Genomic DNA, 23,417 nt, shown 5'->3' with positions numbered 1-23,417 from the left:
TCCAAAAGTTTGTCTTACCACACCAACAAATGATCCTCTAAGATCTAAACCAGAAGCATCAATTGGATTTGCATCTGTGATTTAATACTGTCATATCAGATAAGCAGTAGCAGCATATAATTATGTTTAAAGAAATACTATGTTTTATATGGGTCACTGTTATGCATAAAAAGGTTACTTTTATGCATAAAAATGATCACCTTTATGCATAAAAAGAGTTACGTTTATGCATAATAAGGGTCACTTTTATGCATAATATAGGTCACCTTTATGCATAAAAAGGATTACATTTTATCATAATAAGGATCACCTTTACACTGTGTTTGGATAAAAAAGGAGGAAGGAAAAGAAGGGGAGGGAAGAATGTTGAATTTTCCTTCCAAATCTCTCCATTGTTGGAGAAATCAATTTCCAACAATTTAATCTCTCCATTTTTCTCCCTTCCAATTCCCTTCCTTCCTTATTTGTTATCCAAATGAAAGGTATTCCATGTCTCCATTTCCTTCAATCCAAACACACCGTTATGCATAAAAAGGATCACCTTTATGCATAATAATTACAAGGTTGATTGTACGTTTTATAACAAAAAGGTAACATGTGAGTTTACAAAAGAGTAACATTTGTGTATACAAAGGGTCACCTTTATGCATAAAAAGGGTAACATTCGTTCACAAAAAGAGTAACAAAACTCAGCGCATTAACTTCAAAATTCAGTTTCATTCCAAGGTTGATTGTATCAAAATTACCTTTAGTTTGATTTGATTTGGATGTTTGTGCTGAATTTGAATCAATTGACTTATGAGGAACCACTTGATTTTCTTCTGCATTGTCCTGATTCGTGTTTGTACTTTCTCTATCCTCGTTCATTAATGGCGCTTCTCTGTGTTCATCATCAATTCGAGTAGTTTCGATGTTATCTTCTACCAAATTCTCTATTTCATCTTCTATTATTGTGCGATTTAGGTCGAAATCACCTAACAATGTTGTTTGAATTTGTCTTTGTTGTTATAGAAAATCGTGGTTCAAATTACTGCAATTTGATGAATTGAAATTCGCTGATGAATCCTCCATTGATGATCGAATCCCTAAGGTAATCAATTTTTCTCTCTCCTCCATTGTTGCATTTTCTCTCTCTTCCATTGGTGCATTTTCTCTCTCCTTCATTGTTATGTTTTTTCTACGTTTTCTCAGTTTCTCTCTCCTCCATTTTTCTCACTTTTTTACGTTTTATGAAATGTAAAAAATAAAAAATAAAAATAAAAAAAATCGCACGTGTGGCGACGCCAATTTACAATAAATTATTGTAAATCGGTTCAATGCAAAATTTTTTGATGGTTAAATACTTTAAATGTTAAATTAGCCCTATCCCTCTCTCTGAGTTTCCCATTGAAGCGCACTCCACGTTCTCCACTAAGGCAACTTCTGAGGTAAGTTCTTATTCCTTTTATGTAATTATCATATCAATTTCATAATCTAGGGTTTATCGTTGATCTAATGTAATATCAATTTCGTAATCTAGGGTTCGAACTTTTGAACTATTCGTCCTAATTACTGACGAGATAATTAAATTATTAGCTTAATTTGATAATTGAATTAAATATGCCTTTTCTCCCTATAAAATTATGAGCCTGAATCAAATTTGGTTGCTAATGTGTCGAAGAACCTTTATTGTATGCCCTGTTCCTGTTTCAAGGATTTTCGTACTGTGATTTCCTGAATTTGAACTTTGAAACTTTGAACCAGGTTGTTTCGTCCCCAGTTGCTCTTTCAATTTATCGCTTTCATATTATAATCCACTTTTTGTTCCAGATAAAATAAAAAAGTTTGATTTTTGATTTTGTTTTTTAAATGATTCATCCTATTTGATCAGAGAGGGCATTGGTGGGGGAGTCTTGCTATATCTGGGTTTTAATAGTATCGTCTATTTATTTATCATGGGTGCAGGTGTATAGTCAGTATGGATAGGAGCTTGAAACCATGTACTGGTAATTATGCTACTATATGGGATGTTCAAAATCACAACTTTACTCAAATGTTGGTAGATAGGCTCACCAGTTTGCCTGATGAATATTAATTCTGATCCTCTCTTTGCTTCCTACCAAGGATGCTGCTGCTACTTGTGCCTTGTCTACCAAATTGAGGCGCATTTTCCCTTTGATTACAACTCTTGATTTTGATGGTTCACCTATCTCTCTTTGTTTGAAACATCCCTATGCAATTCAGCGTTTCCCCACTTTTGTGAGCTTTGTTGATACTGTACTCCAAACACACCAATCGCAGTATCTTAACAAGTTTAGGCTTAAACTTACCAGCAAGGACTTTGGTAAAGTGTACTTTTTTGGTTGCGATAGTAGCTTTGGGTGTAAGCAAGGTTGCCTCCCTGACTTGAAATCTCCGCAATTGAATGTGTGGATCTCTTATCCATTGTCTTTTTGTGGCCTTAGGGAACTTGACCTCTCTATACTGGTGAGGGAGTCAGGTGATTTTCAGCTGCCCCCAGCTATATTCACCTGTGAAACGTTGGAGGTGTTGAAACTTGAGGTCAACATTGGTTTTGATCAAATTTACGCCATGCCCTCTTATCGTCTTCCAAAATTGAAACAGCTCGTCTTGTTTGCATCTCTCATTTCTGAGGATGACTTTTTGCTGAGGCTAGTATCAAGTTGCCCTCTACTTGAAGATCTTACATTCCAACCCTTTACCAGGCATGTGAACATCACGGCTATCACGTCAACTTCCCTTCGAAGATTGACTTTAAGGATGCTTAAATGTCATGATTTTATAGAAGATAACAGCGACTGTGTGCTGATCAATACTCCCAATCTAGAGTACATTGAATACTCTGATAATTTAGCAAGATGTTAATCCCTGTAATGCATGGTCTTGTTAAAGCATCTCTGACAATATGTATGGCCTTAAAATTTGAAAGATCATTTGAGCAAATAATTAACCTCATTAGACCCTTTTCTTATTCTCAACACTTATCATTGTTTGGCGTTTTAATGTGGGTAATGTCTCAATCTCTAATTTATCTCTTTTAAGCTGAATAATCCTTTTTCTCCTTTCATAGTTGATTTTGAAATTTACCAATTGTAATAATTGTTTAACTTGTGGTTGTAGGAGTTTGACTTCGTCGATGAGAAAGTCTTAAAGGATAAACTGCCCGTGTTTCCTAATCTGAAACATCTAGAGTTGGGTGGTGCTACTGAAGATAGCTGCTGGGATAATCTGTTGTTGCCTTTTCTCAACTGTTCACCTGTCTTAGAAACACTTGAATTTGCACAGGTTGGTGTGGTTTTAGTAAATCATATGAGCAATGTTGTTCAACTTCTAAGAGAGTTTCTTAATTTTAATTTTATTGATTATTGCTGTTTACTTCTTAGGGACTCGCTGGATATCATGGCGGCCCTTTGTGTGAGTATAGGATAAAGGTGCTGGAGCAGGAACGTGAATTTTTTACCCGTACAGATCATGAAACTCCCGTATGTTGCAGGAATCGTCTCAAAAGAGTAGTGATAAGGGAATACTGTGGATTAGATCAGGAGATAGTAATAACCCAGTTTCTCCTTAGACATGCGTTAGTTTTGGAGGAACTGGTCATATGCTTAGCCCGAAATCCAAATTCAAATCCATATCAGATGTTAATCGAGAACACATTGAGGAATTTACCAAAAGCTTCAGTCACCTGTTCGATTCAAGTATTGTGATCATCATGGTCCATGTTAACTTCTATTCATTCTTATCTACAAGTTATCTTAGTTTGGTTGTATTTTTATGTAATAACTATTTTTAAATGCTTTACTTATGTGAAGGCGGGGTAATTTTTACCCTTGAACTGTGCTAGGATTGAGCCCAACATATATCGTCTATGTTTGATAAATTAGTCTTTGTTAAAAATAGTAAGTATAGTTTATGATTGGCTTTTGGTAATCATTCGCATTCAAAGTCATGAAGTAATTTGCAAATGAAAGCAATTATTTAAAAGAATTTGTTGGAATATTTGATAAAAATTTACTTACTAAAAAAAGGAAAATAGAAATGTAATTTTGAAATAACCAAAAAGGAAAGTAGAAATGTAAAAAGGGACGGAGGGAGTATAGTTTATGATTGGCTTTTGGTAATCATTCGCATTCAAAGTCATGAAGAAGTAATTTGCAAATGAAAGCAATTATTTAAAAGAATTTGTTGGAAGTGTCTCTTCTGATGTCGAAACACGAAATTTCTTACTATTTTACCTGCCACGGAGTAGTTAGCAAGCTCAACAATGGAAATTGTGCATTATATGTGTTAATATGTATGTAAATATGGAATAAACAAGGCAACAACTTGGAGGATAACACCATTGATGTAATGATTAGAAGAAAATGATGAGGTTAGGTTACAATGTTATATATCATTTAATGTGAGTCATAATGGTGCTTAAACCAACCTTTTACTCTTTTCTCATTTTTGAACTCTTTCAATTCACCCACTTTTGTAGTTGTTAGTAAATTGGTTTTGGCATAAATTTGTTTTTTTGAATAAAATTTGTTTTTTTGGAACAGTATAACTTTTTTTTTCTCATATTCAAAAATAAAAATTTTATAGATCGGCTATTGCTCAAGGGTGGGGATTATTTTAGTGAAGAAAAAACCTCCATGCTATGCCTATTCAAAGCTGTATCCCGTGTGCGAGGGTCTGATTCAGAGATTTGGCTTCAGTAGAGTTTGTTCTTAACATCACAATTGTCATTTATATTCACCATCCCTGGGTTCATGGCAAGCCGCCTGTTTTGGAGTAGCCAAGCTACGATCACAGATGTTAGAGTAGCCTCCCTCAGCAAAAATAATGCCGAGTGGGATATTGATGCCTGCAAACTCTGTTTTGATGAGGAGACGACAGTCGAGAATGGAACATAAGGCGGGTTCTGGTATCATGACAGCTAAAGATGATGACCTTGCAGCTGATTCTGAATCAAAACAAAGCTGCCCCCCAGGCTTCGAATCAAGGCAGGTCAGCAGGGAAGCACACCAACAGAGTAAGTGTTACATTTTAATTGCAGGAAGTGGTGTTCGCAGGCCTACTATTCTGGAGATCAGGCAAGCAAGAAGCAAAAACAAAATTCGAGGATGGTGGTGGATACTTAGAACTACTGCAGTCTGCAGATGCCATTAAAGAGGGAGAGGGGTCCTTGCAGCCAGCAGATAGTTTCATGCATGCTGGAAACGATCTTCAAGGGAGTCAAAGAAGCGGTGAAGCTGCATTTGCAAATTTCTACCCCTGACAGAAGACTTCTTAAATGGTTGCAGGGAGATTATACAAGAGCTCAACATGCAAGAATGCATCTTCGAAACATTATTTACTGTTAAACTTCCATTGTGTTAGTATTTGTATTTTTACTGGGGATTAACTCTCCTTTTTTCAGCTGTCAAAAAAAAAAAAAAAAAAAAAAAAAAAAAAAAAAACTTCTTTATGTTCTTTTTACCTTGAATAAAACTTGATGGTGGTTAAATTTCCAAACCTATACTTCCTTCATTCTTTTCATACTGCAATGTGGGGAAAAATACTCTAAACATCTAATGAAATGCATTCAAAAATTCATCACTAGATACTGAAACTCTTTACATTCGAAATTCTTATCATTAAACCATCATTAAACCTATGAACAAACACTTAAGGAACTCGACATTCTGAACTAAGAAAAAACCTGGGGTTTTTATTTGTACCTTCAACTATTTCTTACATTACGAAAAATCTACTCACTAAAAATGCTGCACACTAAACCTCCATTCCCCTTTCACTGGATCATAGGAGACAAACTCGGCACCTTGTTTTCCAGCTGCCTGCTTCAACTTCTCAACGTATTTCTCAACCATTTTCCCACTAGTATGCTGTTTTCCAATCTTGTCAACACATTTAACATTCAAAAGAGTAACTTCAGCTGCCTTGTTAAGGCCTTGTCCAACTGGAGGCTTCTCACTCTCATCATCATACACTATCACCTCTCGATAATTGAAGTGGACTAAGGAGTCCAGATTGAGTCCACGTACATTTGTCTCCCCGTAAAACTTCACCCAACCATAGCCATCTCGGCCCACTACAAAGTCCTTTACATGGGAGCAAAATCCTGGACTAGAGCTTTCGATTGATGCTAACTTCTCAATTTTGGGCTCTGTGTAGTAGTCAGAGCGTTGTAGCTTTGGAAGCAAGAGCTCCAACTCTTTTGCACTGTCATTGGTTTTAGCAAAATCATCTTTACTAGAGATGGGTGCAGAACTGCTGATTTGGGCTTTTATAGCATTGCCTGTACCTGAAACATTAGAAGAGATGAAACTAGGATCACTACGTAAAATAATTCACAGGTAAAGGCAAGTGACAATTATAGGGAAAGCAAAACGATAGAAATTATAAATTTGTTATAAATGATAATATAGAACAAGGACGCAAATTTCATTCAAGTAGTTACACCCAGATGCTTAACCTCTTATACACTATAAATATTAGAATAATAATTGGCAATGCAATCATATACTGAAGCATCAAGAGATTTATATGGTGGCCAGAATGTGATATGATCTGGATATGGGAACATTTTTTATTCAAGACTAGAAAATAAAACCAAGTCTTAGCTTAGACCGTCTCATACTTTTTTATTGTGATAAATTAACAAACCCACCTCCTTAACATGTAATGCACCCTCCCCTAGAATTAAGATTGGCAACATCTCATGCACGAGTTTTTCTAAATCCAAAACATAAAATTAAAGACAAAAGCCAATAAAGTTTTTGAAAGCCTTGTCCAGGAGTGTTCCAAAATACTAAATCATAGAAATAATTCCCAACAGAACAAGAAGATCAGGAACTTCACTCAATTTAACCAAACATATCTTCCGTGTGTTTATTCTACTCAAAATTTCCTCACCTTTGTAATAAGCTTTCTTATCATAGTTAGTGTCTGATTTATTTTTAATCCATTTTATACCTTTGTTGCGTGTATAGTGAAAATGTATGATGCATAAAAACCTATAAGACATACATATGCACACATAATCTGCAAATCACAACCTGGCATATAATTCTTTAAAGGATTTTAGAACAAAATAAAAAATAAAATAGGGAAAGCTCCTAAAACAGTCAGACCAATTTATCAGAGCTTGACTGAAAACACACAAAATAAATAACATACCATCCTCATACTCCACAGTAGCTGCATGATTCAGTGAAGATGCCTCTTTTCTGGAAGCACTGTCAAAAGTTGGCTCAGGGGATGCAGCAATCACTGACCTAGGATTCTCCCTTGGAATTATATAATTGTATCCTTTGCTTATATTTAGACCTTCCGCAGCCCGATCAAAGAAGGGCACCTACATTGGACAATGAGTGGAAACAAAGACTTTGACAAAGTAAGGGAAAAGAAAAGGTACAGATACAACAAATTCACAGAATTTCAACATAAATAATACCCTCCTCACCTCTGTACCATCACTGCTAGGATGATATTTCCTGACACTCACTGTCAACGGCTTAAGTGAATGGTGCCTTGATGTAAAATAAGATGGAACTCTGGTTTTTGCAGATTTACTAGACACCTATTTGGCACAATAACAAAGCTTGTGAGATTTTTAAGAGAAAATCATGCTAGATAATAAAGTTTATTTTCAATGTAGCATGGAAAGCGTGTGGAAGTACTCACGGGCAAGCTAGAGATTCCATGTTGAATAAATGAAGAACGGGCAGAGTGATCAATCACTGGCTGAAATGTTGCAGTTTCAGATCCAAAAGGATCTTTCACAGCTATAATGCTTTCCGTGACCTTGCTTGTTGCTGTGAACCTGTAAAGAAATAAGATGATTGTCTAAATATTTTGTGGCTAGTCAACTAAGTGTTTTTTAAAAAAATGTATACAGCAAAAAGAATGACATAAAAGTGTGATACTACTGAACAAATTTTTACAAAAGTAAAAATGAAGATAAAAACATCAGCTTACTGTTGAGGAGGATTGGGCTTAGGTGAGCCAACATCGAGTGAAACATCTCCATTATTCCCTAATGGTATAGCAAAGAAAGTATGTTATGCAAAAAATAGCAGTTACTAATGTATGATAGATGTTAAACCATTAGTTTATTTTCGTAATGTCATATGAACTGTTTCAAAATACCTGCTGAGACAAGAGGTGCTGTCCAGGGATATGGTGCTTGCTGATGAGGGAAGAAAAAAGGAGGTTACAGAAGTAAGACAAATTAAACAAGAAAATATTACCCAAAAAAAAAAAAAATTAAAATACCTAAGAGACATCAATGAGCATAAAACTATAACATAATCCAAATAAGGAAATCATGCATTGTAATTTCAACCAGATCAGATGAAAAGTGCTTGATGAGCAACACACAGAAATAAGTGATAGGAATACTGCACATTACTTACAATTGTATGGATCACTGAATTTCCATTGTTTGGCCATGGTTTTGCCGATCTAATAGCAGAACTACTTGCTACTTGGTCACATCCAATTCCAGTAGACGGTGAGTGGATTGACATATGTTTAGGTGTTGTTCTTAGTAAGTAATCAGGCCAGAGTCTTAAAACTTGAGTTGATAACTGAGGATTCTGTAGTGGCAGATTATTTGGATCACCGGCAGTGACTTGGTCGCATTCAGATCCAGTAAAAATGGGTGTTCTGGTGTTAAATGCAGATATATTTGGTGATGGGATTTGGAAAGTAGGAGTATTCATATTTGTTGAGAACGCTGGAGCACTACAGGATGGAGTAAGGATTCCCAAGGAACTTGTAACTGAAGGAAGAGGGATGCTCAAGTGCTGTTTGTTAATCCCTTGTACCTGGTTACTGACAGAATTCTGCTTGACTGGGAAAAAAAAAAAAAAAAAAAACAAAAACAAAAACAAAAACAAAAAAGCAAAAATAAAAACAAAAACAAGACAAAACAAATCAAAAATTCAAAATTATTTGATAGCAATATTATCAATAGACTTCTACAGACTACAGCAGCATGTGATGAGGGTATAAAGAAGAGAACAAAAGGTAGAAAAACTTGTAACCTATTAAGCATGCATACCTCCAGATTTTAGGCCATAGTTCTCCCATCTCAATTCTTCATGGCTTTTACCAGCGTAACAAGGCATGCCTGATATTGAGATTAGTCTGCAATTTTTTGAATTATCCTCTATAATGGTTTGCTCATATGATTTAATTCTGCATCCTGTATATTGGCCACAAAAAAGATTGCAGCAAATTTACATCACAGAGAAAAGTTACTAAAATTTACCAGAACAAAGCTGTGGCGGGAAATCAGCAGTATTAGAAGAATGTATACACACACACACACACACACACAAAACAAAAAAAATAAAATAAAAAAATAAAAATCTGCATTTGGATAGGTTATACTCAAAATAAAGTCCCCAAGGCAACAGGACCAAGAAATGATATACTATAAAAACACAGAATTGCTACCCAACAATATAGTAGACAAAGAAAAACATTTAGAATTAGAGATTTTACTTGATGTCTTATACATAGTATCCGCTACTCCTTTTTACTTTTGGGTGGCAGATAACTTCAGAATTAGTACAACTTTTGGGGAAGCCTTCCTGCTTGTTTAGAATTTGATGATTGCAGAACGAATTCAATTAGGCAAAGTAGATTTGTTATCACTACAATCCGTTAGTAATCAGACATTACCTTCAAAGTTTCCAGCATACTTGGTTCAAGCGTGAGAGAAATTTATTGCCTATTTGCCTCACACCCCTAGTACAAAAGTGTTGGATGATATATAAAATTAATCCATAGATGTATACTACTTTAAAATAATCACAGCAGATTTTTAGCATATCAGCAGTTGATCAGGATTCCACGATTTATTGCAACTAATTATGCCCATTACTGGTCTGACGAACTTCCAAACTCTAATTACTCTGTATCACAAGTCTCTGTAGGATCAACAAACCAACCACAAGTTTCTCACTCAAAATCCAAATTCCAAAGTCTCAGTCACACTGGACATTGATTAGAATAGAAGAATGTTAAGATGGTCAAAAGACAAAACAAAACAAAACAAAACAAAAAAAAAAAAAAAATCCCTCACAACAGTCACAAGTCAAACATTATTCCAGATATTATTCAGTTCTTCAAATTAGTAATTCCAAGTGATAGCCATAACTGATATTGTTTATTTACCTAACTGAACTTAAATGGAGCCCAAAATGTGCAGGTGTTCCAACAATTTAATGACAGTGTATTCATAATGTGAATTAAAAGCAGATAAAAAAAATTAATTAAATAATCATAAAATTCACTATTTCACCTTCTAGTAATGATGGGGAAGCCACAGAAATGGAAGTTGAAAATGGGTTGGCAGGCATAATTCCAAGTTCATATGAAGTTTGCCCAAAATTTGACCCTGTGACATGTGAAGCTAGTACATTTCTCGATGGCATAAAAGCAGCTGCATTGCTACTATTATTACTGATAAGTCCAACTGTTGCAGGTGGTCCAGGAGCTCCCGCTGGTGTATCTTCAATCCCTAAATCATAAAAAAAATTATTCGAAGATGACATTGTTTACATCATCAGTAAGATGTTTGACATGGAAGCTAAGGAAATGGAAACCCTCTCCAAAGAAAATCTATAAGGGGGTAGGGTAGTAGAACAACTCAGTGGGTCACAGAGAGCAAGAGAAAGTATAAAACACATGAAGCTCCAAATTCTTGATCAAATAGTTGAAGTTCATATAGCCTCGTGTCAGCAAACTCTATGTAATAGAATGATTTTCAAAGTTTAGGAAGCCAAAGGAATGAATCTCCTCAACAGGTGAATACTGATTTCAGACCCTGTCGAATACTCCACAGGTTCACAAGAAAGAAAGTACTAATTAGATAAGGGCTAAGTGTTAAATTTACTCAATAATAATAATTAAAAAATATATATATTGTTGAATAGGAAAAATTAAGATATAAGAGGGTAATCTATTTAAAGCAATACACTTCCTGTCTATTACTCATTGTGAAAAAATGAATTGTCATACACAAAATTAAAGGTTGATTTTTTCACCCACCATGAGTTAATAAAGGTTGTGGCATACTCCTATGCCTTAATGATTATTCTTATCACATCATTGACAATCACTCGGCATACAGATAATTTCTACTGTTTCATTGCCCATAAAAGCGTACCCTAAGAATTAAGATGCTTGAGAACTTTTATTAGAGATCTAAAAGTAAAGGGCTTAAGAATCTGATCAGTATTGAGAGGAATCTACTACATAATGTGAATGTAGTAATGGAAAAAAACACAGTAAGGCAGTGTCTATGTGCACCATCATCAATGAATCAACATAAAACAAGAAGCAGCAGCATGCAAATGTACAGTATCAATAGTGAAAAGGAAATGCAGTTATTTACTACATAAAGGATGCAGAAATTAAGCAAGGCATAAGTACCACCAGAAACTACACCTTCTTTGACTGATATTGGGCGAATAGCAGGATTTGAACCTGCATCTTCTCCTGGGTAGGAGAAGACTTACCATTTTTATTATATTCGCAAATGTAGAGTATCAATGTTGAAAAGAAAAGGTAGATATTCACCAATCACCACACAAAGGATGCAGAAAATGTGCAAGATTAAGTACCAGCATAATGTTACAAGTTTAGGTAGTTTTTGACAAATAGTGAGGACCGATCCTACATCCCCTCCTCCTTGAGGGAAGAGTAACTAAAAACTGGTATAAGAGATACTGTGGCTATATGTGCCAATGGAACATATGACCATCAAATAATCATAACTTAAGAAAGTACCAATATTCAAAATCAAAGCAATCAAATCATAAACATATTAGTTAGTTTCAATTTGTTTCCCCTTCCCAGATTCTTCTTTAATTTAGGCTATTACACTAATTACAGCATAACCCATGACAAAGAGCATTGATTCAATAACTAGTACTTATTACTAGATAAGTATCACTCTCTTCCATATTTACCTTCACCTATCTTAAAATCTATCCAATTCAAGAAGCTATGATGTCAGCCAATCTAGAGGCTTGAAACCTGAGTACATGACACACCACCTCCTCAACGAAAAAAAAAAAAAAACAAAAAGAAAGTAAAGCCGATACATGTATTGAAGGTGGCAGGAGAAGTCAGAAATGAAGATGATGATGATGAAATGAAGATGATGATGCTCCAAATTATCCAGCTGAAGTTCCACCAAAAAGTGACTTCTGTATCAAGGAACTTGGGATGATTTCACTCTCTATTGTATTAAAAGCAACTGAATTATGTCCAGGAATTTTCTAATTCCCAAATAATGACAAGGCAAAAAAATGAAGAGGAACTAGAACCTTGTCAAAACACTGTCGACTTGAAATGAATAATGTATAAAAATATAAATAAATATAAGGACACACATATCCAATGAAGTTCAGAGAAAATTTTTGTTAGACAGTTGATCTGTTAGTTTGTTTTGGTGTTGTTTTGGCTGTTCACCTTTGAGTCAGGATTTTTGCTCCAAAGAGGAACTATTGTAATGGTTTTTTGCTTTCTTCCTTAGTAATTAATAAAATTTCTTTTAACTGCCAAAAAATGAAAGGACACACAGTTATAATACCAGAAAAATGTTTGTTTAGCAAATGACAGATGAGAATGCAATAAATGATATGCATCGGCAGTAAATGTAACTTAGAAGGACTAAGTAAGATTGATTTTAATTTTCCGGAGATAGAAGATTCCTAAGTTCTCAAACATGAACAATACAAAAGCACACTAACTGCTACGGATAATATGTAAAATAAACTCCTCATCCTGTTAAATAGATTTAACAAGTAAGCACGAAAGTAAATAAATGCTTCAATCAAGGATAATACAGAAACCAAACATGATGATGACAGACCTGCAAATGCTCCTCTTGAAGTAGTAGAACCAAATGCACCATAATTTCCAACGCTTGTGGTCCCAAATGTTGATGATGATCCAAAGAAAGCAGCTGGTTGTCGTTCTCCAAATGCTGGCACATAGAAGCAAACAAAGAAATTAGCACAAACTGACCAGAGAGCCGTGCATTTGACTTCCACTTGAATTGAAGCATAAATCATTATTCATTTTTTCCTTAACGAAGATAAAAAAATTCTAGAACTGCCAAGCTATGGACAAAATCATATAAATTATCAAGAAAATATTTAGAAGAAAACAAAATGATCCTAAAAATACATTGTGTAAAACCTGACATGAATCATTTATCACTTACTCAAGGATGGAGAAGAAGCCGACGACACTCCAAATACACCTGTTGAACTTCCACCAATAAACGATCCCTGATTAATGAAACTTGGGGAAGCAGTACTTCCGGTTGTATTAGGAGCAAACATATAACTCGAATTGCTATCCTTTCCGAACAAACTTGACATTCCCAAAGAAGACGATGTTGATCCTAATACATTGGTTGTACTACCCCCAAAAATTGACCCTTGGGTCGGTAAACTTGTAGTCCCTGGTATATTTGGAGCGAACACATTACTCAAATTGCTACCATTTCCAAACAAACTTGACATCCCCAAGGAAGAAGATGCTTCTCCAAATACATTCGTTGTAGTACCCCCGAAAGCTGACCCTTGGGTAGATACATTAGGGAAATTTGTAGTCCCCAATGCATTAGAAGCAAACGGATTACTCGAATTGCTACCACTCCCAAACACAATTGATGTCCCCAAGGAAGGAGATGCTTCTCCAAATGCATTGGTGGCATTATAGTCAAAACCAGACCCTTGGGTAGATACATTAGGGAAATTTGTGGTCCCCATTGCATTAGAAGGAAACGGATTATTCAAATTGCTACCACTCCCAAACACACTTGATGTCCCAAAGGAAGATGATGGAGCTCCAAATGCATTGGTGTCATTGCAGCCAAAACCTGACCCTTGGGTAGATATATGAGAGGAATTTGTAGTCCCCATTGCATTAGAAGCAAATGGATTACTAAGATTGCTACCACTCCCAAACACACTTGACGTCTCAAAAGGAGACAATGCAGCACCAAATACATTGGTGACATTACCACCAAAACCTTGGGAAGCAAACAAATTACTCAAATTGCTAACTTTTCCAAACTCACGTGACGTCTCCAAGGAAGCTGAAATTCGCCCGAACATTGTAAAATGGAGAATTAAAAAGCTCACATGATATTACAAAGCCATTCAAAGTACCATATCCACAACAACACTTTAAGTATGTTTAAGCATGAATGACTATACATTTTAAGTAAGAAATCAAACTATACAATCAAACCTTTTTTTTAATCTCTTTATTTTAAAATACACTCTTTATTTTTATCGTTTTATAAACAATCTCAAATATACGAAATTTAAGACAATACTACCATTGTTTTTTGGTAACAACGAAAAACAAAAGAATAAACTGAATACTAACAAAGTATAATTTTCACATAAAATATCTAAAATACCTTTATTATACAATACAACACGAAATATTTTTAAAAATTTAAAACACGCATCAAATAGTATGTTCGAAAATTGGGTCATATCAAATGTGAGGTTTGAAAAATCACAAGAAAACAGATTTGTTATTGGCCCAAATTGTTGGCATTCAAAAATAAAAGCCCAAAAGATTAAATTAAAATATTCCACTTCCAATAAAAACTTTAAGCATAACTCTTGTAATTTTCTCACCATCTCACCGACATTCCCTCTTTCTCTTCTTTCTTCCTTCCTTCAACCACTACTCACTACACTACTACCAGTCATTCCAAATCAAACAAACATAACCAAAAATCATGAAAACAAATTATAATTTGGTTCTCATTTTATTTATATTTGCAATTATACCCTTTACTTTACCTCTAAAAATTATGTTGATACTCTCTCTAAGAGTCTTTTGTATTTTGAAGAAACTTATTTTATGCTTCAAAAAAAAAAAAAAAAGTGAAATTTATTTTGGGTTCATATTGCCTAATTTCATTTTTAAAAATACATGTACATGTAGGTATAGATTGATTTGGTGGGAGGGTACTATGATGCCCGCGACAATGTCAAATTCGGGTTTCTGATGGTGTTTAACAAATCATGCAGGTACAAATATCCCAAATTTATTCTATAGTCAATAAGAAATCAGGAAATATTTCAATTAAGCAATTAATTTCGTTCCCTTTTTTTTTTTATTTGAATAACTCTGCAAAATCTTCAACTTATTCTATCAAAAATTAAGCCGTTTTCCACTATTTTTACTAGAAATTCGATGAATCTCGTTGTATTTTCTCTTTTCAGAAGTTCTCAAATTCTTAATACAACCTCACTAAAAAATAAAATAAAATAAAATAAAATAAAATAAAAAACACTTATCATCAACGTAAACCCTAGCGAAGATATTCAACAATCACCATAAAAAAAATTGCAAACAACTAAATAAGTATACAGAAAACCCCTAAATATCATCAATTCAAATCCTAGACAAATGAAATTGAGCAATTATGAACAGAAACTTATGAAAATTTCAAAAAATAACATAGAAATTCATTTTAACAATTAAAAAGATGTCGTAAATTACCTCCAGCCATCAATTATGGTTGAAATCTGGGTCGCTAGAATCTTCAATAAATCACGATGAATGCAACAAATTTGAATTTTGTAATTTGGAAAGGAATTAAAATTAAAGTAATTAAAAAGAGGGAAAATAAAGGAATCCATATATATAGTCAGAACTTAGCTTGAAAATGGAGCAGGAAATAATATGAATTGCCCAGATCTTATGTTGCTCGGCGTCAGAAGAACGCTCGGCGTCAGAAGAACGCAGATATATGAAGTCTTCAACTCCCGCGTTTAATTTTTAAATCCAACTGCTACTACTCGTATTAAGGGATGGGTTAGATCAAGTCTAGACTTGAGACGTCTAGTCACGTTAGTTGTAGTTTAGGTTTGAGTCATGCTAAATCATTATGTCTATGCATATCAAATTTTGGATAAATTCGTTTTTGGGTTAAGTCTCTCTAATTAGGGGTGTTCAAAAATCGGTCTGACCAAAAAAAAGACCTGAATTAGGCCGAACCGATCTCAGACTGGACCAGATCGAATTAACCTGTCCGGTCTCTGGGTCTAGAAATTTATTTTTTCGGTCCGGTCCGGTCCAAAACTGTACACCCTAGAAATTCCTTTCTTTTGAAATATCTAATTTGCCCTGTTTAAAAGTTTAAATAGGAATATCTAAGATATTATCGCCACCGTGAAAACGGCTAAGGCAACTATCAAAGACACACAGCGGAAAACTCTCCTTTAAAATATTTTAAAACGACTCAACTTAAAAAGTCAACTCACGAAAGTAAAGTCAACCAAAGTAAAATAAAGTCAAACCTACAACTTGGAACCATTGTAGGCCCTTAACAAAACAATCCAATTTAAAAACCTTCATGTTAGACTCGCAATAGAAATATCATAGAATAAATAAAAGCAATAACACATCATAAACTTATGAAAACTAGCATGATTCGCTCTTCACTCATGCCCATCATGAATATGTTTCATCACCTGAAAAGCTTCTCTCCACTTGTTTCCACTACTCTCCATTAAAAATGGGTCATCATAGGGCCAAGGTAAAGACAAGGCCAATAAACACACAATCAGCAAAGCTGAGTACATAAGCGTATGTAAATACACTAACATGCATTTACCTATCAACACACAACTTACCTTGTTGCACCTGTTTTTCAAGCACACAAAATTCAACAAAACTTCTCAACTAAGTAACTAAATAATTTATTTAGTTTTGATTACGCATCGAACGGGTTTTCCCCCCTAACCTGCCCCAATAAAGGGGTACTAACACGGGAGCTAACCGTGCCAGTATAAAAGAACCACTCGTAAGTGCGCGGAATTCCTACGCATAATAATAAAAGGAATGTACAGCATCCTGTACTCCAGTAGAAGTTATGGTTAAATATAAAACCCCATAACTTCCCCCATGTAACACCCCCAAAATTCGAGTCTTTTAAAAACAATAAGAGTAACCTTTAACTTTCAAACCGAACCATCGAACCCTGGGTGTGTTACTGCTACACTTATTTCCGTAGAAAATAAATGCAAAGCAAAATGAAATAATATTAAATAAACTAAGTGGTCTAAGTTGTAGCAAAATAAAATAGTCATTACATCAAAACTGCAATTAATTTGAAACCAATATTTGAGAGGAAATAATTAAATTCGGAAATAAACTAAGTTGTCTTAGCTACGTGATTATTCTAACGTCTCCTCACACGTAACCGAGTACCCTTTTACCAACCTGCAAAATAAATCAGAAACAAGAAAAGAGAGAAAACTCCCAAAAATCAGATAAACTGAGTAATTCCAACTCCATCCCGTAAAATTAATAATTTTAGTTCAAAACATTTTATACATAATATAGTCTCATAAATGTTTTAATACTCAACCAAGTTCAAATAGTCACATAACATACTATTTCTTTATATAAGAAAGGGAAAGAGAACACCAGTAAGCCGGGACTAGTCCCTGTCACCACCTACTTACCTACTTTACAGAGGGTCGCGCGTAACCCCAATTGGCCATAAAATGAAACAGAATGTCCCTAGTGTGCACACCCCTCACTAATACCCAGTGATTAGGAGGAAGACTAACAGTAACATACAATAATTTAAACCAACTAGTAGTAACCATAACCACTAGTGGGCAACCTGTTCTTCACCCTTTCGGGTTTCATTTCCCTTCTTAAGTACTGTACATTTTATTAGGTTACATTGTCCGATCACATTGCACACAAGCATTGCACACATCAATTTAATCCTAGTTGTTTCCGAGTTTAATTACTTCCTTTTAACTAGTGTTTTCAAAATAATTGCAGTTTTGATGTAATGACTATATTTTTTTTTTGCCACAACTTAGACCACTTAGTTTATTTAATATTATTTCATTTTGCTTTGCATTTATTTTCTACGGAAATAAGTGTAGCAGTAACACACCCAGGGTTCGATGGTTCGGTTTGAAAGTTAAAGGTTACTCTTATTGGTAGCAGTAACATTTATTGTCTATTGAGCTAATGTAATACCAACTTAGCCTTTGTCATCACATGAGCCTTATTTGAGAGCCTTATTTAAAGTTCGAGGACGAACTTTCGCTTTAAGGGGGAGTAGATGTAATACCCCAAAATTTTCTAGTAAGTATGAATTATAAATTTATAATTTATTTTTCAAATATATATATATATATATATATATATATATTAATAATTTTCTTCTGTTTTCGGTTTAGTATTTAAAAAAAAAAAAAAAAAAAAAAAAAAAAAAAAAAAAAAAAAAAAAACTGATTTATGATCCTTACGGAAACCGATTTTTGAAATTTGATAAAATAATTAAGATTGAAGCTTATCTTTAGGAATTTGCAACAAACTCAATCTAAATTGAGTCTTATCTTATGAATATTCTAGAGATGTTCAACCTAAGCTTTTAATATATATATATACCCCAAAATCCTAAATCTAATACCACACTCAGCTCTTTCAATTTACCCAGTTGTCATTCCGATCAATCTCTCGTCGGTAAGCGATGGTTCCCTAATTGATACTCTAACACTAAGCCTTTTTCATGGTTTCAAGTCTTACCCACTCAATTTTTTTGTAAACTTTCTGTAATTAACGAACTAAGACTTCATCAAAGAGTAGAGTGATTTTCTTTCTGCCAAAAGTAGACACCATTGAAGTAGACACCATTGATTTTTTTAGAGAGTTTGGAGTTGGTGCATGCGTAGGATTTGCAGAGTAGGAGGAAGATGTAATAGTGGACCACTACTGCTTATTACTCTTTACCTCTAATTTTCTCACCTAACATATACTTATAAGAATTTGCCTATTAATTTTCCCTCGTACTAATACTAACTTCGTATTAGATTATTAACTTTCAAAATAAAACAATAAGAGTCAATGTGTGCAATGCTTGTGTGCAATGTGATCGGACAATGTAACCTAATAAAATGTACAGTACTTAAGAAGGGAAATGAAACCCGAAAGGGTGAAGAATAGGTTGCCCACTAGTGGTTATGGTTGCTACTAGTTGGTTTAAATTATTGTATGTTACTGTTAAATTAAAATAGGGTTTTAAAACTTTCCAAACTCTAAAATAAAAATTATATGAGATTAGACTAGTTATTTAATAAATAAAAAATAAACTATTTATTATTTAATTACCCATGTTACAAATTTCATGGGAACTTTTCTTGTGATCTATTGGTCGTGGTTCCGAGTGGCGTGCAACATATTGATTAAATTAATTTGCTCATCATTTAGTGTAATTTGCGTGTCATTTTACTTAAATTGCTGGAGTAATAGTTTCATATTCGGTTCTCAAATGTTTTATTGTTTTGGTATTCGTCGAAAAGGTAATCACACGAAACTTTTAGAGATGTTTGTATTATATTTCGTACTATTATGTGTGATATGATTTGTTATTAGTACTCTGTATTATTTTTATGGGTAAATTTTATAATTGTAATTCGTGTGATCAAATTTGTATATGATGTGATTGATTATTGGTGTTATATAATTTGATTGGATATGAGTATTGTATTAGTTTAATTGTTTATGATTGATAATTTCTAGGGTTTTAATGTTGTTGCTATAGGGAGTATTGTTTTATTGAGGTTTAGGATTATTAATACAGAGTATTATTTTTGGGTTGAAAATTAATTAATTTTGGGTACTAGTATTAGCCATATAAGAGTTGAGATATTTTATGAACCGAATATGTCGTCATATATGAATTGGGAACTTGTGCCAATATTGAGATATTATTTATTATCATGTGAAAGATTATTTGATCAAGTATGAGATCAAAAGGTTGAGAATTATTATATTTTATTCTTGGTTTGAGGCTCGGCGTTATAGACCTTAGTCCTTGGCATGTTGGTAAGGAGATAATGATCATGAGTTAAGAATTAGGTACAATCTTTATTATTTATTTTTTTTATGGTCCCCTACAGTGGGAATTGGCCCGTACGTGGTCTGGTTCAAGACACACTTATTGGGTATGATCAGTTAATTGAGTAAAAGGTTCGTACTACTATTCGAGGTTGAGTTGCTAAAGGTTATTTTTCATTGTACAATGTGTAATGTAGTTTTAAACTACATTATTTAATTGAGCTTGTGTTGTCAATCATTCTATTAACTATATATTCTGATATGTGGTGATTACTCAACTTTTTGCTGACGTGTGTATTGTTTTGTTGTGATACTTTTGTTTGCGGCCATGTCTTTTTCTTATGGTGGCCCTGCAACGATCTATTTTGGAATTTGTCCTTAATGGTGAGCAGTCAAGTTTGTCTAAGCAGGTTAATCAAGTGATCGTAGCTAAAGGAGCTCAAGTGATCGATTAGTATGCTATAACGATTTTATAATTAAAGTTGTACAAATAGCTCACCTAGATTACTGGGTTGTAATTATTGGGATTTTGTAAGCCTTAACATTTGACAGGTTGTCGAGTGTGGCGGTAATACCTCCGATTTAAGTGTATGCTTCCGTAATTTTATTTAAAGGTTGTTTATTTCTCCTTTATTTATTGTTTATTATTAGTTAGTAAATCGGGGGTGTTACCCCATATGTTCATACTCAAGGTATATACGTTCCAAGAGTTTTGGTGCGTAATCTCTTTCACTTTACGTTATTTACATATTATTGGACTTGGTGCTGACTCTCAAATTATAATCATTCAATCATAATAATTATTCAAACAATCAAACATACTAATTTAATTCTTGAATAATTAGTGACCACATAATATTTAATGTTGAACCCTTTTTAAATCTACCTCGGTGTCAAAGATACCTTAAACACATAATGCGCCACAATTCCTATCCCTCATTGTTAGAAACACCTTAAGTGCACTAAGGCACCAACATACAATTTATTCCTCGTGAACATTTACACTTATATAGCTCCTTTCTCATGCTTAAAGCATCAATAAAAATTATATGAACCATAATAAAATTCCCTTTTAATATTCCAATCCAAATTAAACATTTAGTTTAATTAAACATGCTTTCTCTCATGCCATAAATAAAAGTGTGGTTCATAGTCAACATTTCAAACTATTATTTTCCAACCATTAATCCATCACAAATAAATCATGCTTCATAATTCTATTACCAATAACGACTAAATCACAATTTCCATTCCAAATCTAGCATGATACTACTTGTAATCAGTTAATCACACCTAGCATGCTACTACATCATCAAAAATATGCTAAGTACGCGAACGTACCTTGAATACGATCTTAATATCGCCACGACTAATAGAATTCACTCACTTCGAAGTCTCCTACAATTTAAAATAATAAAAGAGTATTAAAACCCTCTCTACACAAATTTCCAGCAATATATACTATTATTAAACCCCTCATAATTTAATTAAAATAAGCTGAAATTATATTTAAAACATCATTCTTTAATCCCAATTAATGGGTAATTAAAATTCCTTAAGGAAACTTGATTTTTAATGTACTACCAAAAATTCCAGCATTATATATTAATAAAAACTTGCTGTAATTAGGCTTTAAAACACTTAAATCAAAGGTTTAAACTACCCTAAATCATAATCCTTCAATAATTAATAATTTATGAATCTAGGGTTTCACAATTGGGGCTTTTTAATTAGAGTTAAAATCTAAAAATTAAATTACATACTACTTATAATCAAACATCATAATATTAATCACAAAACCCATATTTAATAATTAGATCTAAGATTTAACAAAAATTAAAACAAAGATTAATTTTTTATTTTTCGGAAAAGCCGCAAGGCAACAGCCACCACGGCACGGCTGGGCTGCTGCCGCGCCCTGCCGGTGCCGCTGTGGTTGCTGGCCCTTGCGCCGGTGGCTGTGGTGGCGGCTGGTGGTGCTTGGTGGTGGAGCCGGCCAGCCATGGTGAAAGGGGAAGGGGAAAAAGAAAGAAAAAGAAAAGAAAAATAAAGGAGAAGAAAGAGAAAGTTTACCTTGGGTTTTCTCCACTCTGGGCAAATTATAAAGTTTGATTTGCCCAAGTGTTGAATATTTATACCCTTTCTCTAGAAACCCTTCTTCCTAAACTTTCCTTTTTTAATCTTTCCTAATCCCTTTCCTAATAAAACTTTACTAAAATAAAACTTTCTTAAATTAAACCCCAACTTAAATAAAATAATTAATTAAATAAATTTTTCTTTTATAAAATATTTTCAACTTATTTAAAATAAATAATTAAAATACCATAAATAAAACATTTTAAATTATTTAAATACTTCACAAAATAACTATTTTAAATAAAAATACGTATAAAAATACGGGGTATTACTAAAACCCCATAAAAACTGATCTTGGACCGGACCGCTTTTTTCCTTAAATTTATGCATGAAATCTTAGATAATGGTTAAGATTATTGTTAATAACCTTTAAAAAATTTAATTATATGAGCTTTCTTGTACTTAAGTAAACATATAAAAAAGGAAAAATTGATGAAAATAATCCCAACTTTGCCTCATTCGCTTTAATAGTCCGAACTATAATATCAATTTGCTTCCAATGGTCCCAACCAGTCATCAAACTTGTTATAACAAGTTATCTGACACGTGTCATAACATAATTGGTCAAAAAAATAAAAAATAAAAGAAATTTAAAAAAAAATATTTAAAATTAAATAAATTCAATTAATTAATCAACTAATTAAAGAGCACCACCACCTCCCCAGCATCTTCAGCCACCTCCGTCACCACACTCCCGCTGCAGCCAAGGCCCCCGACCCCAAACTCACCTCTCTTGCACTTGCCGGAACCAGCGCCGCCCTTCCCCTTTCCCCCATTCGTCGTTCGCCACCCCAAAACCCCCATCTCCCCTCTGAAATCCCTGAAAAATACCTCCCCACCGCAAAAACCCCTAATTTCCACCTTGCCCATCCTCGGAACCCTAGCGAATAGGGGTTTCGAGGGTTGGGGGAAGGGCGATGGGCACTCTTTCTCCTCACTTCTACGTCCGCCATTTTCCTCACAACCTTACCTAAAACCTTTAGATTTTGGGTTTATGGTCAGAGTTCGATAGTATTAAGGCAATTCCTACTTTTAATCTTAATAATTTTATTAGGATTTGGGGGGGGGGGTGTTTCATGGTGGACCTATGGTGGTTTAGGGGGAAGGGCGAAGACGGGGGCAAGCAGGGGAATGGGTCTAGGCGCGGTACATGGGGTTGACAGGTTACTTGGGATGGGCGGTAGGTGGTGGTCAGGGAGGTGGCCAACGCTGAACGCTGGTACCAACTGGTGGTGCTGTTTTTATTAAACAACTTTTTTTTAAATAGGTATTTAAAAATATTAGTTAATATTTAATTAGCAACTAAATTAAACATTAAACTTTATTTGACCAATCATGTAGTGACACATGTACATTAAACTTTTTTT

The 23,417-nt window shown here is 34.1% G+C and overlaps 2 protein-coding genes across 3 annotated transcripts; one reads left to right on the top strand and one right to left on the bottom strand.

Moving 5' to 3' along the window:
- The first annotated feature begins 1,338 nt into the window (after positions 1-1,338).
- Positions 1,339-3,930, top strand: LOC145572159 (uncharacterized). 2 transcript variants are annotated; one of them, XR_014096695.1, is made up of 3 exons: positions 1,339-1,427; positions 3,121-3,285; positions 3,384-3,930. XR_014096695.1 is itself a non-coding variant. In XM_081631179.1 (3 exons), exons 1-3 carry the CDS (start codon positions 2,859-2,861, stop codon positions 3,705-3,707), a joined length of 639 nt encoding a protein of 212 aa, XP_081487305.1. In that variant the 5' UTR covers positions 1,953-2,858; the 3' UTR covers positions 3,708-3,930. The 2 variants fall into 2 exon arrangements, 1 of the variants encoding a protein (XP_081487305.1); XM_081631179.1 differs by lacking the exon at positions 1,339-1,427 and adding an exon at positions 1,953-3,008.
- Positions 3,931-5,633: 1,703 nt separating this feature from the next.
- On the bottom strand, positions 5,634-14,135 carry LOC145570995 (nuclear pore complex protein NUP98B-like). Its single transcript, XM_081630103.1, has 11 exons — positions 13,235-14,135; positions 12,881-12,994; positions 10,301-10,519; positions 9,053-9,196; positions 8,403-8,842; positions 8,137-8,176; positions 7,966-8,023; positions 7,672-7,810; positions 7,451-7,567; positions 7,165-7,342; positions 5,634-6,289 (listed from the first exon to the last, which is right to left on the bottom strand). The coding sequence occupies exons 1-11, from the start codon at positions 14,133-14,135 to the stop codon at positions 5,742-5,744; spliced, it is 2,898 nt and encodes a 965-aa protein (XP_081486229.1). The 3' UTR covers positions 5,634-5,741.
- Positions 14,136-23,417: the final 9,282 nt, after the last annotated feature.

This window comes from Chenopodium album, chromosome 12, assembly GCF_948465745.1.
Source record: "Chenopodium album chromosome 12, dcCheAlbu1.1, whole genome shotgun sequence".
Lineage (NCBI taxonomy): Eukaryota > Viridiplantae > Streptophyta > Magnoliopsida > Caryophyllales > Amaranthaceae > Chenopodium > Chenopodium album.
Note: the sequence above shows the minus strand (reverse complement) of the source record. Positions and strands in the feature narration are given on the sequence as shown.

Excerpts from the sequence above, each read along its gene's own strand:
- LOC145572159 (XM_081631179.1), top strand. The coding sequence starts at position 2,859 with ATGTTAATCCCTGTAATGCATGGTCTTGTTAAAGCATCTCTGACAATA. Across the intron at positions 3,009-3,120 it reads TGTTTGGCGTTTTAATGTGG|GAGTTTGACTTCGTCGATGA; the intron begins GTAATGTCTCAA and ends TTGTGGTTGTAG. Across the intron at positions 3,286-3,383 it reads AAACACTTGAATTTGCACAG|GGACTCGCTGGATATCATGG; the intron begins GTTGGTGTGGTT and ends TTTACTTCTTAG.
- LOC145570995 (XM_081630103.1), bottom strand. The coding sequence starts at position 14,135 with ATGTTCGGGCGAATTTCAGCTTCCTTGGAGACGTCACGTGAGTTTGGA. Across the intron at positions 12,995-13,234 it reads GGCTTCTTCTCCATCCTTGA|CATTTGGAGAACGACAACCA; the intron begins GTAAGTGATAAA and ends TCTATGTGCCAG. Across the intron at positions 10,520-12,880 it reads TTCAAGAGGAGCATTTGCAG|GGATTGAAGATACACCAGCG; the intron begins GTCTGTCATCAT and ends TTTATGATTTAG.